This window comes from Tachysurus vachellii, chromosome 25 (assembly GCF_030014155.1).
Source record: "Tachysurus vachellii isolate PV-2020 chromosome 25, HZAU_Pvac_v1, whole genome shotgun sequence".
NCBI lineage: Eukaryota > Metazoa > Chordata > Actinopteri > Siluriformes > Bagridae > Tachysurus > Tachysurus vachellii.
This window is the reverse complement of record NC_083484.1, coordinates 57,501-75,000: the sequence shown is the minus strand read 5'-3', so window position 1 is coordinate 75,000 and position 17,500 is coordinate 57,501. Positions and strand designations below refer to the sequence as shown.

Sequence of the window (17,500 nt, the reverse complement as noted above, 5' to 3'; positions counted from 1 at the left end):
AGACAGACACACACACAGACAGACAGGCAGACACACACAGACAGACAGGCAGACACACACACAGACAGACACAGACAGACAGACAGACGCACACACAGGCAGACACAGACAGACAGACAGACGCACACACAGGCAGACACAGACAGACACACACACAGGCAGACACAGACAGAAACACACACAGGCAGACACAGACAGACACACACACAGGCAGACACAGACAGACACACACACAGGCAGACACAGACAGACACACACACAGGCAGACACAGACAGACACACACACAGGCAGACACAGACAGACACACACACAGGCAGACACAGACAGACACACACACAGGCAGACACAGACAGACACACACACAGGCAGACACAGACAGACACACACACAGGCAGACACAGACAGACACACACACAGGCAGACACAGACAGACACACACACAGGCAGACACAGACAGACACACACACAGGCAGACACAGACAGACACACACACAGGCAGACACAGACAGACACACACACAGGCAGACACAGACAGACACACACACAGGCAGACACAGACAGACACACACACAGGCAGACACAGACAGACACACACACAGGCAGACACAGACAGAAGACAGACGCACACACAGGCAGACACAGACAGAAGACAGACGCACACACAGGCAGACACAGACAGACACACACACAGGCAGACACAGACAGACACACACACAGGCAGACACAGACAGACACACACACAGGCAGACACAGACAGACACACACACAGGCAGACACAGGCAGACACAGACAGACACACACACAGGCAGACACAGACAGACACACACAGACACACACACAGGCAGACACAGACAGACACACACAGACACACACAGACAGACAGGCAGACACACACAGACAGACAGGCAGACACACACACAGACAGACACAGACAGACAGACAGACGCACACACAGGCAGACACAGACAGACAGACAGACGCACACACAGGCAGACACAGACAGACAGACAGACGCACACACAGGCAGACACAGACAGAAGACAGACGCACACACAGGCAGACACAGACAGACAGACAGACGCAGGCAGACACAGACAGACACACACACAGGCAGACACACACAGGCAGACACAGACAGACACACACACAGGCAGACACAGACAGACACACACAGACACACACACAGGCAGACACAGACAGACACACACAGACAGACAGGCAGACACACACAGACACACACAGACAGACAGACAGACACAGACAGACAGACGCACACACAGGCAGACACAGACAGACGCACACACAGGCAGACACAGGCAGACACAGACAGACACACACACAGGCAGACACAGACAGACACACACACAGGCAGACACAGACAGACACACACACAGGCAGACACAGACAGACACACACACAGGCAGACACAGACAGACACACACACAGGCAGACACAGACAGACACACACACAGGCAGACACAGACAGACACACACACAGGCAGACACAGACAGACGCACACACAGGCAGACACAGACAGAAGACAGACGCACACACAGGCAGACACAGACAGACAGACAGACGCACACACAGGCAGACACAGACAGAAGACAGACGCACACACAGGCAGACACAGACAGACAGACAGACACAGGCAGACACACACACAGACAGACACACACAGACACACACAGACAGACAGGCAGACACACACACAGACAGACACAGACAGACAGACGCACACACAGGCAGACACAGACAGACGCACACACAGGCAGACACAGACAGACACACACACAGGCAGACACAGACAGACACACACACAGGCAGACACAGACAGACACACACACAGGCAGACACAGACAGACACACACACAGGCAGACACAGACAGACACACACACAGGCAGACACAGACAGACACACACACAGGCAGACACAGACAGACACACACACAGGCAGACACAGACAGACACACACACAGGCAGACACAGACAGACACACACACAGGCAGACACAGACAGACACAGACAGACACACACACAGGCAGACACAGACAGACACACACACAGGCAGACACAGACAGACACACACACAGGCAGACAGACAGACACACACACAGGCAGACACAGACAGACACACACACAGGCAGACAGACAGACACACACACAGGCAGACAGACAGACACACACACAGGCAGACACAGACAGACAGACAGACGCACACACAGGCAGACACAGACAGAAGACAGACGCACACACAGGCAGACACAGACAGAAGACAGACGCACACACAGGCAGACACAGACAGACAGACAGACACAGGCAGACACACACACAGACAGACACACACAGACAGACAGGCAGACACACACACAGACAGACACAGACAGACAGACGCACACACAGGCAGACACAGACAGACGCACACACAGGCAGACACAGACAGACACACACACAGGCAGACACAGACAGACAGACAGACACACACACAGGCAGACACAGACAGACAGACAGACGCACACACAGGCAGACACAGACAGACAGACAGACGCACACACAGACAGACACACACAGACTGACACAGGCAGACAGACAGACGCACACACAGACAGACACACACAGACAGACACAGGCAGACACACACACAGACAGACACAGGCAGACACACACACAGGCAGACACAGACAGACACACACACACAGGCAGACACAGACAGACACACACACACAGGCAGACACAGACAGACACACACACACAGGCAGACACAGACAGACACACACACAGGCAGACACAGACAGACACACACACAGGCAGACACAGACAGACACACACACAGGCAGACACAGACAGACACACACACAGGCAGACACAGACAGACACACACACAGGCAGACACAGACAGACACACACACAGGCAGACACAGACAGACACACACACAGGCAGACACAGACAGACACACACACAGGCAGACACAGACAGACACACACACAGACAGACACAGACAGACACACACAGGCAGACACAGACAGACAGACAGACGCACACACAGGCAGACAGACAGACAGACGCACACACAGGCAGACACAGACAGACAGACAGACGCACACACAGGCAGACACAGACAGGCAGACACAGGCAGACACACACACAGACAGACACAGGCAGACACACACACAGGCAGACACAGACAGACACACACACAGGCAGACACAGACAGACACACACACAGGCAGACACAGACAGACACAGACAGACAGACAGACGCACACACAGACAGGCAGGCAGACACAGGCAGACACAGGCAGACACAGACAGACACAGACAGACACAGACAGACACACACAGGCAGACACAGACAGACAGACACACACACACAGGCAGACACACAGACAGACAGACAGACACACACACAGGCAGACACAGACAGACAGACAGACACACAGGCAGACACAGACAGACACACACACAGGCAGACACAGACAGACAGACAGACACACACACAGGCAGACACAGACAGACAGACACACACACAGGCAGACACAGACAGACACACACACAGGCAGACACAGACAGACAGACACGCACACAGGCAGACACAGACACGCACACAGGCAGACACAGACACGCACACAGGCAGACACAGACACGCACACAGGCAGACACAGACAGACACACACGCACACAGGCAGACACAGACAGACACAGACACACACACACACAGGCAGACACAGACACACACACACACACAGGCAGACACAGACACACACACACACACAGGCAGACACAGACAGACAGACACACACACAGGCAGACACAGACAGACAGACAAACAGACACAGACAGACAGACACGCACACAGGCAGACACAGACAGACAGACACACACAGACAGACAGACACACACACACACAGGCAGACACAGACAGACACACACACACACACACACACACAGGCAGACACAGACAGACACACACACAGGCAGACACAGACAGACACACACAGGCAGACACAGACAGAAGACAGACGCACACACAGGCAGACACAGACAGACAGACAGACGCACACACAGGCAGACACAGACAGAAGACAGACGCACACACAGGCAGACACAGACAGAAGACAGACACACAGGCAGACACAGACAGACGCACACACAGGCAGACACAGACAGAAGACAGACGCACACACAGGCAGACACAGACAGACAGACAGACACACACACACAGGCAGACACACAGACAGACAGACAGACACACACACAGGCAGACACAGACAGACAGACAGACACACAGGCAGACACAGACAGACACACACACAGGCAGACACAGACAGACAGACAGACACACACACAGGCAGACACAGACAGACAGACAGACGCACACACAGGCAGACACAGACAGACAGACAGACACACACACAGGCAGACACAGACAGACAGACACACACACAGGCAGACACAGACAGACACACACACAGGCAGACACAGACAGACAGACAGACACGCACACAGGCAGACACAGACACGCACACAGGCAGACACAGACACGCACACAGGCAGACACAGACACGCACACAGGCAGACACAGACAGACACACACACACACACAGGCAGACACAGACAGACACAGACACACACACACACAGGCAGACACAGGCAGACACAGACACACACACACACACACAGGCAGACACAGACACACACACACACACAGGCAGACACAGACAGACAGACACACACACAGGCAGACACAGACACACAGACAAACAGACACAGACAGACAGACACGCACACAGGCAGACACAGACAGACAGACACACACAGACAGACAGACACGCACACAGGCAGACACAGACAGACAGACACACACAGACAGACAGACACACACACACACAGGCAGACACAGACAGACACACACACACACACACACACAGGCAGACACAGACAGACACACACACACACACACACACACAGGCAGACACAGACAGACAGACACACACACACAGGCAGACACAGACAGACAGACACACACACAGGCAGACAGACAGGCAGACAGACAGGCAGACAGACAGGCAGACAGACAGACAGACAGGCAGGCAGACACAGACAGACAGACAGACAGACAGGCAGACAGACAGGCAGACACACACTAATACAAGACTAATACAGATGACACAATACACTACAGGACAGATACACAACACAGTTTGTTGCTGCTGTCAGTGCTACAGTAATTTCACAGAGGTTCTTCTGTCTCAGCCTGTAAATAAGGAAGCAGTGAGCAGCAGTGTGACTTCAGGAACCCACAGAGAACCGACACAGACCGTTCCCAATCCTGTTCCTCAGCCTGCAGTGGAACAGCAGAACCCATTGTCTCCCACCTACAAACTGAGGTACAGCATGATGACAATTAGTTTAGTTTGTAATCGTGTACAATTCTGATAGTTATGAAATGAGTGCCAGTTTATTAACTGTTCTTCAATCATAAGACTTTATTTCATGTTTTCAGTATGTGTTAAATCATCAACTTTGATTTATAAACCAGTTATAACAATGTGTTGTGTTGTGCCTTTTATTTGTATAACTCACTTAATAATGTATAATGGAGCTGTTCTAGCACCAGTTTGTTCTCATTGTTAATGCTTTAGTTTTATTACTTAAAATAAAACCTCAAAGCATTATTTAATGTTTTATCACACAAGTGATTTAATACAGACTTTTTTCTGCTTAACGTGTGATTTTATTTTTTTTTATAGCTCCTTAAAGGTACCTGAAGTAAAGCTTAAGGAAATGACCTCGGCTGTAGAGAGGCCTACAGTAACTGACCCTAAAAGTCAAGTCCAAGTTACTCCAACTACAGTAAGTGTGACCTCATCATCATAATTCTATTAAAACTGTTCACCAGATCTTTGATATTTATTGTGAAAATGATTAGTGTCTTTTGTTATGTAGCTTTTTGTCCTTTAGACCTTCACTGTGACATGAAGGCAGTTTAAAGATTTTTTTTGCAATTTATACAGCAGTGATGTTGGCTTGATTTGTATCTATAGCAGAGTGTAGCTGTTTAAATCTGGACATTCACACCCTGTATATTCTGTTTGTCTTTTATATAAAAAGGGGTAATAAAAAGTCCATAATTTTAGTCCATAATGAACAGCCTTAATTCCAACTTAATTTTTTTTTTAATTCTTTTTTAACAGTAATTTACTAGTCATGATAGATAGATAGATAGATAGATAGATAGATAGTCCATTATTTAGTTTGTGGCATGGAGTTCCTTGTGATATAACATATACACGTGATCTCTCAGGAGCACCGGAAGCCGAGTTATGCTGAAATCTGTCAGAGGATACGGGAGGCGCCGACCCAGCAGCCACTAGTTGAGTCCAAACCAACCGCCACTGCACCTCCTTCCACAGAAGAACCCGCCTCACTCGACTCTGCAGAACCGAAATGCAAAGAATCTCGGCCCGTGTCTGCAAAACCTGCTCCTCACCGAGCACCTCAGTGACGCAGCACCTCAGTCCTGAGAGCCTCGTCTCTCAGCTCGGCCCGACACGGCTGCACATGCACATAATGAACACTGAAATCAGGGCCTGCACATGACAGCACTCATGGAAGCATGAGGGTTCTCAGTTCTCTCTACTTTTACCCTGTTTTCATTTACCATGTGTTTGAGTTTCATTTATGAGATGTGAAGGTTTTTGGCATCGTTGTTGGACAGTGGAATACATCAACCTACAGGGATGAAGTTTTTTTTTTTTTGCCCAGATATTGAGGATTTTGTTTGTTAAAGACTAAAGTAGTGCTGGTGGAGAGTACAGACTGAAAGTAGTACTGATCTGAATATTCAGACTTTTTGTTTTCTTTCATACATCAGAATGTATATAATTTTGTAACCCCAGTGTACTGGCACTAACACACTGGTCTGATTCTGTTTCTCTTTTCTACACTGGGCTGAACATTCGTAGCTGTGATGCTGGTGTGTTTCAGTCTGATTTGTGTTTAGTTTTTATTAATTGAGTTGCCACTGGAGTAGAGTTCTGATCTCATTATTTTTTTTAAAACTGGCACAAACATGAATATTTTTTCCCCTTTTTTTTAATCATTTGTACTGATGTGGTAAAGTAGCTGGCGTAACTGTTACCTTGTCCTGTGTGCATGCGATATTTCTTTTTTTAACACTTTTAATATTTTCTCCTGTTCCTGTATTGCTTTAGAAGTTTCTGAGGCTGTGTGTAAGAGATGATCCTACTGATGCATCATCACACCTTAAAACATAACAGTCAAAAAAAGTTTCTGGATCTGACCTGACTCACACCACACATTTTCTGATGTGTGTGTGTGTGTGACTGTGTTCTGAGCAGGTGAGGTGCTCCACCTCCACAAGTTCTGTTCTCAGTAAGAGGAACCATTGAGCAGAATCATGTGTTTGACTTTGTGTCTATAAAACATTATTTACTCCCTCAGTCATCTACAGTCACAGACGGTATTTCACACGTACGTCAGGTCTCTTACTGAAACGTCTCGTGTTTAATCTGTCACATGTTCAGTTTGTTCTCAGATCCTGATGGATATTTTGTTTGTTTTTTTGGCAGAGAACCCAATCCTGTGTTTTTGTCTGTGTGGAGCTCATCACACTGCTCAGACTTTCTGTTATTCTGCTGAACTCTAACCTGCCATTTCAGATGTAATGTTTAGTCTTTAATCTAGTCATCATCACCATCATCACCACAAACTTTAGTACGATCAGAAACACCATCATTATTTAACATTTGCTCCACAAACATTTTTTATTTTAAACTTGACAAATGTCTCTGCCTTAACTTTTTTTAGAAGCATGTTTGCAGTTCATTTCAGATGTAAAAGGCTGATGTGGTTTAGGGAAAGTTTTCAGCCTGACTTACTGCGTTTCTGTAGCACAAAACTCCTGGGGTTAAAGGGGTTAAATTCTGTTTATCTGCTGTTTTTCTTTTCTTTTCTTTCATTTGTGTGTAAAATGCTTCTGGTCAGAACTGTAATGTGTGCACTTGGAATTGTGTGCGTTCACTGTACAGATGTAAATAATAGGGGAAAAAAAAAAAGGTACCATAAATTGGTTAAGAGCAAGATGTATTAAAATAAATGTGGATGAGAAACTGGATGTCTGATAAGTGTTGATTCTTGCCTGCTCTTTATGTAGGGGACATTTTCACCATAAGGTGATGCAATTGAAGGTTTGTCACCAGGGCACGTGTCTGTGTGTTGCTCCACTCGTCTGTGTTCACTACATCGCGTTACATTTCGAGTAATAATTCATTGCACTGAAGTCTGTTACCATGGCAACATGCAACACAATGCCAACTTTAGTTTCTCTGGGAAATATTTTCAAAGTCAATGCAGAACTTAAAATAGGCCCTATTGTGTCTGAAATGTCAGATACTCTGTTCACCTGTTGGTTAGAAAGCTGCTGTATTAAAGCTGCTCACGTGTGATCACCTGCTCCGCTTCAGTGGACATTCAGTATGTAGCACTTTTGCAATGTTTCTTAATTATATTATTATAATTATATTGCATGACTCTGGTGTACATAATATCATTAAATTCCAGACACTTCAAATATTTTTAAACGGCAAGCTATAATGTCTGATCTGTCTATAAAAAAAACTACTAATAGCAAAAACTCAAACATCAATTCTTTTTAAAGTCCATGTAAGTTTTAAGTTTATAAATATTTTCTGAATATTCTGTACTTAATAATCTGTACTGTTTTTATTTATTATACTGTGCAGCTGCTCTCTAGTCAAGTCAAGAGTTAAGTATAGAACTCCGTATATATCTGACGCACTACACAGTGAAATAGGCAACGTTCCCCTAGGACCATGAAGCTACATAGAACAAAACAGAGATAAGGACTTAAGTTGGTCCTAGACACATAAAGTGCATCTGTACAACCTGGTGCCAACCAGAGTAGTGTGTTCTGTGTAGTGTGTTCTGTGTAGTATGTTCTGTGTAGTGTTTACTGTGTTCTGTGTAGTGTGTACTGTGTAATGTGTACTGTGTTCTGTGTAGTATGTTCTGTGTAGTGTGTACTGTGTAGTATGTTCTGTGTAGTGTGTACTGTGTAGTATGTTCTGTGTAGTGTGTACTGTGTTCTGTGTAGTGTGTACTGTGTTCTGTGTAGTGTGTAGTGTGTACTGTGTAGTGTGTACTGTGTTCTGTGTAGTGTGTACTGTGTAGTGTGTTCTGTGTAGTGTGTTCTGTGTAGTGTGTAGTGTGTACTGTGTTCTGTGTAGTGTGTTCTGTGTAGTGTGTACTGTGTTCTGTGTAGTGCGTTCTGTGTAGTGTGTAGTGTGTTCTGTGTAGTGTGTGCTGTGTAGTGTGTACTGTGTAGTGTGTTTTGTGTAGTGTCTTCTGTGTAGTGTCTTCTGTGTAGTGTGTAGTGTCTTCTGTGTAGTGTGTACTGTGTAATGTGTACTGTGTTCTGTGTAGTGTGTACTGTGTAATGTGTGCTGTGTAGTGTGTGCTGTGTAGTGTGTACTGTGTTCTGTGTAGTATGTTCTGTGTAGTGTGTACTGTGTTCTGTGTAGTGTGTACTGTGTTCTGTGTAGTGTGTACTGTGTAGTGTGTAGTGTGTACTGTGTTCTGTATAGTGTGTTCTGTGTACTGTGTTCTGTGTAGTGTGTACTGTGTTCTGTGTAGTGTGTTCTGTGTAGTGTGTACTGTGTTCTGTGTAGTGTGTTCTGTGTAGTGTCTTCTGTGTAGTGTGTAGTGTCTTCTGTGTAGTGTGTACTGTGTTCTGTGTAGTGTGTACTGTGTAATGTGTACTGTGTAGTGTGTACTGTGTAATGTGTGCTGTGTAGTGTGTGCTGTGTAGTGTGTTCTGTGTACTGTGTTCTGTGTACTGTGTTCTGTGTAGTGTGTAGTGTGTTCTGTGTAGTGTGTTGTGTACTGTGTTCTGTGTAGTGTGTACTGTGTAGTGTGTTCTGTGTGCTGTGTAGTGTGTTCTGTGTGCTGTGTAGTGTGTAGTGTGTTCTGTGTAGTGTGTTCTGTGTACTGTGTAGTGTGTTTTGTGTAGTGTGTACTGTGTAGTGTGTACTGTGTAGTGTGTTCTGTGTACTGTGTAGTGTGTTCTGTGTGCTGTGTAGTGTGTTTTGTGTGGTGTGTACTGTGTAGTGTGTACTGTGTAGTGTGTTCTGTGTACTGTGTAGTGTGTTCTGTGTGCTGTGTAGTGTGCTTTGTGTAGTGTGTAGTGTGTTCTGTGTAGTGTGTTCTCTGTAGTGTGTAGTGTGTACTGTGTTCTGTGTAGTGTGTTCTGTGTGCTGTGTAGTGTGTTCTGTGTAGTGTGTAGTGTGTTCTGTGTACTGTGTGCTGTGTAGTGTGTTTTGTGTAGTGTGTACTGTGTTCTGTGTACTGTGTTCTGTGTAGTGTGTAGTGTCTTCTGTGTAGTGTGTAGTTCCCCCTCCCCTCCCTCTCCCCCCTCCCCATCTCTCTGACGCCCCCTAGTGGTTACTGGTGAAATAACCGGTTCGAGGCTTTGCGTCACGCACGAAGGTGACGGTTGAAGGAGTCGCGAGCCGCTGACAGCCCACACCGTTAGCTCGCGCCGTTACAGCCCCGAGTCACGCGCTCCGGTATGGCGGCGTCTCGTTAAAGACACACAGAGACATCACGCCGTTGTGACATCACGCCGTTGTGACATCACGCCGTTGTGACATCACGCCGTTGTGACATCACGCCGCCCTTCAGCGCAACTTCGAGCTGTGATTTACACCGGAATCCGGGATTTATTCTTTATTCCACTGGAGCGTTTACGCGCTGCTGCAGCGGGGAGCGCGAGACCCTGTCCTGTGTGTGTGTGAGTGTGTGTGTGTGTGTGTGTGTGAGTGAGTGTGTGCGTGAGTGTGTGTGTGTTGAGATTAAACACAATGGCGGATCGTGATGCTCTGCCGCTTCCTCTGGAGGTGAGGGCGAGATTAGCGGAGCTGGAGCTGGAGCTGTCGGAAGGTAAGTCTGCTTATTATTATTATTATTATTATTATTATTATTATTATTATTAAGGTGTTGACAGGACGGAGACACGATTTACACCCCCCACCCCCACCCCTCCGGTACCCCCAACACACAGTGTTCATATGATCCAGATGTGGTCGGCGCTGGATTTACGCAGTGATTCACGCTGCTGCGTTACTCCGTCACGTCGCGATGCGTGTTGATAGAAATAGCAGCCCCACGGTTTTATTTTCCGTTTCCACCCTCCTGCATGTCTTTGTTTCATTTCTCCGCACTGCCTCAACATGAGAACCAGTAAAAAATCCAAGCTTTTATTCTCAACATTTATTTACTGCCTTAATAATATTTACAATAACAGTCAGATGGAGTGACTGATGGGTCTGAGAGTGTTTCCTTACATCATATACTCATCATCTCCAAATAAACTGCTTCACCCTGTGTGTATGTGTGTGTGTGTGTGTGTGTGTGTGTGTGTGTTATGCTCAGGCCTTCAGTGAGATGTTTCCCAGCCATTTAAGGTGATTCTCAGCGCTGTGGCGTGTCAGAGCTGCTGATGTTCTGCTCAGTTCTCATTATTTCTGTGTTCATTTATTTGTATTTTAATGTTTGATATTCAGTTCTACACACAGGTTGTATTTTCCACCCAGCAGATTAACGATATGTGTTTTTGTGAAGCGTTAACACTCTTACAGACAGATTTTTTAGTGTGTGTGGTGTCTGTGGACTGAAGTGTCTTTGTGCTGATGGTCAGTGTGGCGTGTGATTCGGTCCTGAACACTGCTACAGATTCCTCACACTTTAACATGTTAATGAATAATTCATCTGACTTTATTCCACTCCATCACAGCGCTCTACACACTAATAAGGTCTTTATAGACTGGTTTCTCTTATGGAGTGACTTTATTAAGGTGCGGCACATCACTCAGTGCTCTGGGTTCTCACACTCCTGTAAATCCAACGAAACTGATGAATGAATTCAATTGATTCAACTGATTGATTAAATTTGGTCTGCAGTTTATAGAGAATGAAACTGTTTTCAGTCCACTGCTGAAACTTCACAGCTTTGTTAATGATTAATGATGCATTCAAATTAACTCAGAATTAAGTGAAAGTGCAAACATGCAAATCATTTTGAGACTCTGAGATACATAGCGGGGAAATTGTTGACACCTCATGGTTTGTTATCAGCGCACAAACATCAGCTGTGCTGAGTAATGGATATTTTCCTCAGACAGTGAAGTGTTATAGTTTTAACAATAACGTCTCCATGTGCTCATGAGCGGCTCTGCTGATTTGATGTCACTTGGGGTTAAAAAGACCATCCTGAGTTGAGGGGGGTTTTGGAATGCTGGAAATTCTGAGTTATGAGTTTTAGTCAAATACAGCATAATGCACAGATCTGCAGTTCTGGACCCTGATTGCAAAAGGTGCTGATTTATTCTCTCTAACAGCAGCTCTGACTGTAGAGCAGGTTTATATTAATGTATTTACTCTGATACACTGTCGTTTTTATAGTAACAGCTCAAGTTTTTGTGAGAAAACATTTCTGTAAGATATAGTGAAAGAGTCTCCTGTATGTGTGTGTGTGTGTGCATGACAGTGAAGGAGTCTGCAGTGTGTGTGTGTGTGTGTGCATGACAGTGAAGGAGTCTCTTGTGTGTGTGTGTGTGTGTGTGTGTGTGTGTGTGTGTGTGCATGACAGTGAAGGAGTATTCTGTGTGTGTGTGTGTGCATGACAGTGAAGGAGTCTCCTGTGTGTGTGTGTGTGTGTGTGCGTGCATGACAGTGAAGGAGTCTTGTGTGTGTGTGTGTGCATGACAGTGAAGGAGTCTCCAGTGTGTGTGTGTGTATATGACAGTGAAGGAGTCTTCAGTGTGTGTGTGTGTGTGTGTGTGTGTGTGTGTGACAGAGGAGTTTACACTTTTTTGTTTTTTCTCAGTAACATGACTTAAACATAACTTAAAGAGAGAGAATAAAGAGACTGCTTAGGGACGAGTGTTTAGAGCTGATGGAACACAACACACTACAGGAACTAATTTGCTTCTCTGATGTTCCACAACATTAAATGAAACATATACACAGAAAAATAAACGGAAAACAAAGTACAAATAAAATCCTAGTTCATTTACTGTTATATGAAATGAATAATGAATCCTGTGCCATGGAATTTCTCTGTGTGATAAGAATTAGTTTGTTTCTGTTGGTTCAGAAAAATAAATACAGGTAAAGATTGAAAAAGGTGCTCTGTATTAAACCAGTTTTCAGTTGTTTAAAGGCACAATATAAAATACTATGACATCACTTCCTGTACTTCCTGAATATCACAACATTAACAACAGAGCAATGTCCAGGTTTCAACTTCAGTATATTTATTGACACAGTGTTTAGATTTTGGATCTTGTGGCTCAGTTAGGAGACTGTGAGCATGTGTCAGTATCCTGGTGTGTGTGTGTTTGTGTGTGTGTGTTACAGTAGGTGGAGGTAGTGTGAGTTGAGGCCCCTGTAAAGGGCTGAGGATCGTTGCATTGAAATTCCTGAAAGTTTTTTTTATTTGTTTCTCTGAACGCGGCCACATCTGGCTTCATTTTACATCCTGCAGTCTTCAGGCATGTGGAGCTCCAACACACAGCTCTGTTAACCCCTTCCTCTCTGTGTCACCCCTTTACACACTTCATCACTGATAATAGCTCACCCGTTGCAGTAATCACTCACACACACACACACAGTGCATATTTATTGTGCGTGTGTGAGTGTGTGTGTGTCCAGAACTTTCCAGGTTCCAGGATTTTTTATTTTTTTGAGGTTATAGTTATTTATAATTATCGTTATTTTCTAGCGAAGACATAATAAAAGCTTGTTAAAACACAGTGCTGAATTCAGCATTAATGTGACTCATTAATTCACACTGATTGAATCACACCGAGCTGCTGATCAGAAGAAATAATAATATTAAAACTGTTTATTTCTGCTGCTGTCTGTGTCACAAACATGATGTGGCTGATGTTCACATCTCTACAGATGTCACAGTTCAACCATCTTTGAGCATTAAATCATAGACCAGAGAAATGGAGGGAAAAATCTCATTCAGTAAAAGAGGAGAATTTAAAGGAGAAAATGATATTCTAAGGTCAGAGAAATGCTGTAAAAACAGCCACGTGTCGTTTAAACGTAAACATATTTCATATGTAGTAGTTTATTGTAGTAGTGTATTCAGTAGTTAATAAAAGTGTGGTTTTGCTCAGCAGGATGTTCACAAGCATGTGCTTTTAAACTTCTCTTAAATGTGGAAGTTAAAGGAACAAGCTCTGAAACTCCTGAGAGAACACGGCATCACGAGTCTGAGCATCTAAAACAATTGCACTGACGTGTTCTCTCTCTGCAAGACGTTTTTCCCCTGTAAAGTACAATCCTCACACGTATACATGTGTTCAGGGTTTATTTAGTGTGTTTGTTTGACTCACTGAAGTCTAGCTGTGATCACAGATCTTTGACTTTCAGGATTTTCATCCTCACTTCAGAGGGAAAAGTGTCACACTGTTGTTCCTGAAGTGTCTCTGTGACTGTCCTCGTCCCCTGCTGTCAGTCCACTGATCAAATTATAATCAGTTAAATGATTTTAAAACAGATATAGCAGCGTATTATTTTATGTTGTAAACAACACCATTAATCTACAGATGCTTCAGCCGAGTAAATGAACACAGAAAAACGTCTGTATTGTGACATCATGGTGAAGTTTCAGTGAATATTTCTGCTCTTAAAGACAAAATGAAAAATGTGTTAAAGGGTAAAGATATCATTAAGTGATAATGTTTTAAATTTCTTTTCTGCCCATATCATTTAAACAAACGTTTAAAGTAATGACACAATTTACAGACTTCTACATTATTATTATTATTATTAAATGCTGTACATAATTTGACATGTTCCTGAGTATCAGTGTGAATACCGGAAGCTGCATATTTTTGCTGTATGACTTTTATTAGACTCTAAAATCACACACACACACACACACACACACACACACACACACAGCTCAGTTGTGCACATGTTGTGATTGTGAATATAACTGCATTTTCAAGTTTTTTGAATAGCTGTTATTTAATGGGAATTGCAGGTTAGGGTTATATATCAGCAGTGAGTTCTGAAATGTTCAGTACGGCTGTGAATCTGTGTTCCGGCGTTCAGTGTTCACTCCACATTTTCACATGACAGAAATCAGAGCTCAGGAATCTGCAGCTCTCACAGCAGATCTGCATCTGATCACCACTCCACATGCTTCACCAACACCAGGCAGCTGAAAATAAAGAAACGTAATTCAATACCAGAGCCTTGTGCTGTGAGAAACGCCTGAGGTTTTCCTTTAGTCTGTATAAAACACACATTTTCTCAGCCATTTTCCATTCATCAGTCAGATTCATGATTGGCCCATGTGACTGTGATTGACAGGTGAGAGAGAAAGTTTGTCCCTCAGCTGAAGTATTGTCCCAATTGAAGCACATGATCTGCGAACTATAAAGAGAACAGTTTCTATTGTGCCGCTTGGCAAGTGACTGCTTTCACTTTTGTTCAGACTTATTTATATTTGTTACTTTTTTAAAGAACAAAGAAAAAGCACCATGATGATTAAATTACATCATGTTATATCATTTAAAGTGTAAGTGTGTGTGCGTGTGTGCGTGTGTGTGTGTGTGTGTGTGTGTGTGTGCAAAGAAAAGAATTCTCACCAAAATAATAATAATAATAATAATAATAATAATAATAATAATAACCCTCTGAATGTTTAGATGTTTGTTTCAGTTTTGCTTCATCTGACATTTGTATGTATTGTTTTTTTTTGCTCGCTGTCTCAAAAAACTCAAATATAAAAGCCTTGTTATTTTTTTAAAAGCATTTTACACATGATGTCATTACTAGTCTCTGCCCCGCCCTCTTCAACAAAGCTCCACCCATCTTTTTAGGAATAAAAATGAACTTGGTTGTGGATTCTGATGAGTGACTGGTCTGAAATCTCTGTACACATTTCTCTCTCTGCATGTCTGAGGAATGTGGTCATGTGATCCAGCCCCCGTGTTTACATCACAGCACCGAGCAGGAACAATGCGCTTGTGTCCAGTTTCTCCTGCTGAGAACCAGTCAGTTCCATCATCATTCCATGTTACTCATAGCTCCCACACTCACACGTGCACATGCACACACACGCAAACACACACACACACACCTGTACACACACACTCAAGCACACACTCTCACATGAACACACACACTCACATGCACACACACACACACAGCAAAAAAAATCAGTTCACAAATATGAACAGTCATTCAATGAAGGACAAAAGTAATGGCACCCTATAAAAGGAGGAGGTAGCATGTGTACGGTACTTTACTGGAATAGTGAGCTGTTAGGAGGCGCTCTTTCACCACTGTTCACCAGCATCGCCTTTTATGGTGTTTTGTGACTAAATGTAAATAATCTATGCCATGAAAATGCTTGGTATTGATTGTCTTTTATCAGCATACACAAATGATTTACACTTTTAAATGTGGAGGGAATATTGTTTTATTATTTTAGATATTGTATATTATAGAGCTATTGTATATTATAGAGAGAGAGAGAGAGAGAGAGAGAGAGAGAGAGAGTGTTTGAGCTGTAATCCTGTAGGAATCAATAATGTTTTTTCTTCATTTTCCTCTTCAGAGTGATGGACTCAGCTCTTTTCTCATTTCTCTCCTGATCTACATAATGGACTTGTCTTCACTAACAAATAAACATCACTGAAAGGTTAAGAGTGAGCTCTAGAGCGCTAAAGCCTGAGGGCCGTCCTCTGAGTTTCTGTTGTAACGAGACACAAAACCCCATATGGATTATCAGGAGAGAGTTCAGATGGGAATTTGAGCAGTGGAAAAGAGGAATGTGTGTGGACGTTGGAGTGGAATCGGATCGGGCCGAGGAGGAGAAACATTCATGCTATTCACAGTATTTTAAACAAGGAAGTAATGAGAAGGGGGCGAGGTTTAGGGCGATTCTGGGTGTGTCTTTAGGCATTTTTCAGAACATTTGCCCACAGACAGAGAAGTGAAGAAATGTGGCCTTTTTTCCAGATTTCTCTCTGAATCTGTGATTAAAAACACTCAGGACTTCACCACACATAAAATTGAGGGTAGTAGAAGAGAGAGGATAGACGACAGAGGAGAGGAGAGAGGGGAAAGAACAGATAGGAGAGGAGAGGAGATTAGAGAGAGGAGAGAGAGGAGAGGGGAGAGAGGAGAGGGGAGAGGGGAGAGAGGAGAGGGGAAAGAAGAGAGAGGAGAGAGAGGAGAGGAGAGAGAGAGGAGAGAGAGAGGAGAGAGAGGAGAGGGGAGAGAGGAGAGAGAGGAGAGAGACGAGAGAGAGGAGAGGGGAGAGGAGAGAGAGGAGAGGGGAGAGGAGAGAGGAGAGAGAGGAGAGAGAGGGGAGAGGAGAGAGAGGAGAGAGCGAGGAGAGGGGAGAGGAGAAAGAGGAGAGGGGAGA

At 44.4% G+C, this 17,500-nt stretch overlaps 2 protein-coding genes across 6 annotated transcripts in view; both read left to right on the top strand.

Annotated features, from left to right (window-relative positions):
• larp4b (La ribonucleoprotein 4B) overlaps nt 1-8,140 on the top strand; it is a 31,805-nt gene extending 23,665 nt beyond the window's left edge. Inside the window, exons 15-17 of the mRNA XM_060861327.1 lie at nt 5,257-5,390; nt 5,754-5,856; nt 6,308-8,140. Of these exons, the coding sequence (XP_060717310.1) occupies nt 5,257-5,390; nt 5,754-5,856; nt 6,308-6,508 (438 nt within the window). The 3' untranslated portion in view covers nt 6,509-8,140. The remainder of the gene's footprint in view (nt 1-5,256; nt 5,391-5,753; nt 5,857-6,307) is intronic.
• A 2,320-nt stretch (nt 8,141-10,460) lies between these two features.
• Nucleotides 10,461-17,500, top strand: part of dip2ca (disco-interacting protein 2 homolog Ca) — a 48,115-nt gene continuing 41,075 nt past the window's right edge. For all 5 annotated transcript variants that reach the window (XM_060861556.1, XM_060861553.1, XM_060861554.1 and 2 more), the window contains exon 1: nt 10,461-10,983. In XM_060861556.1, coding sequence (XP_060717539.1) covers nt 10,905-10,983 — 79 coding nt within the window. In that variant the 5' untranslated portion in view covers nt 10,461-10,904. The remainder of the gene's footprint in view (nt 10,984-17,500) is intronic.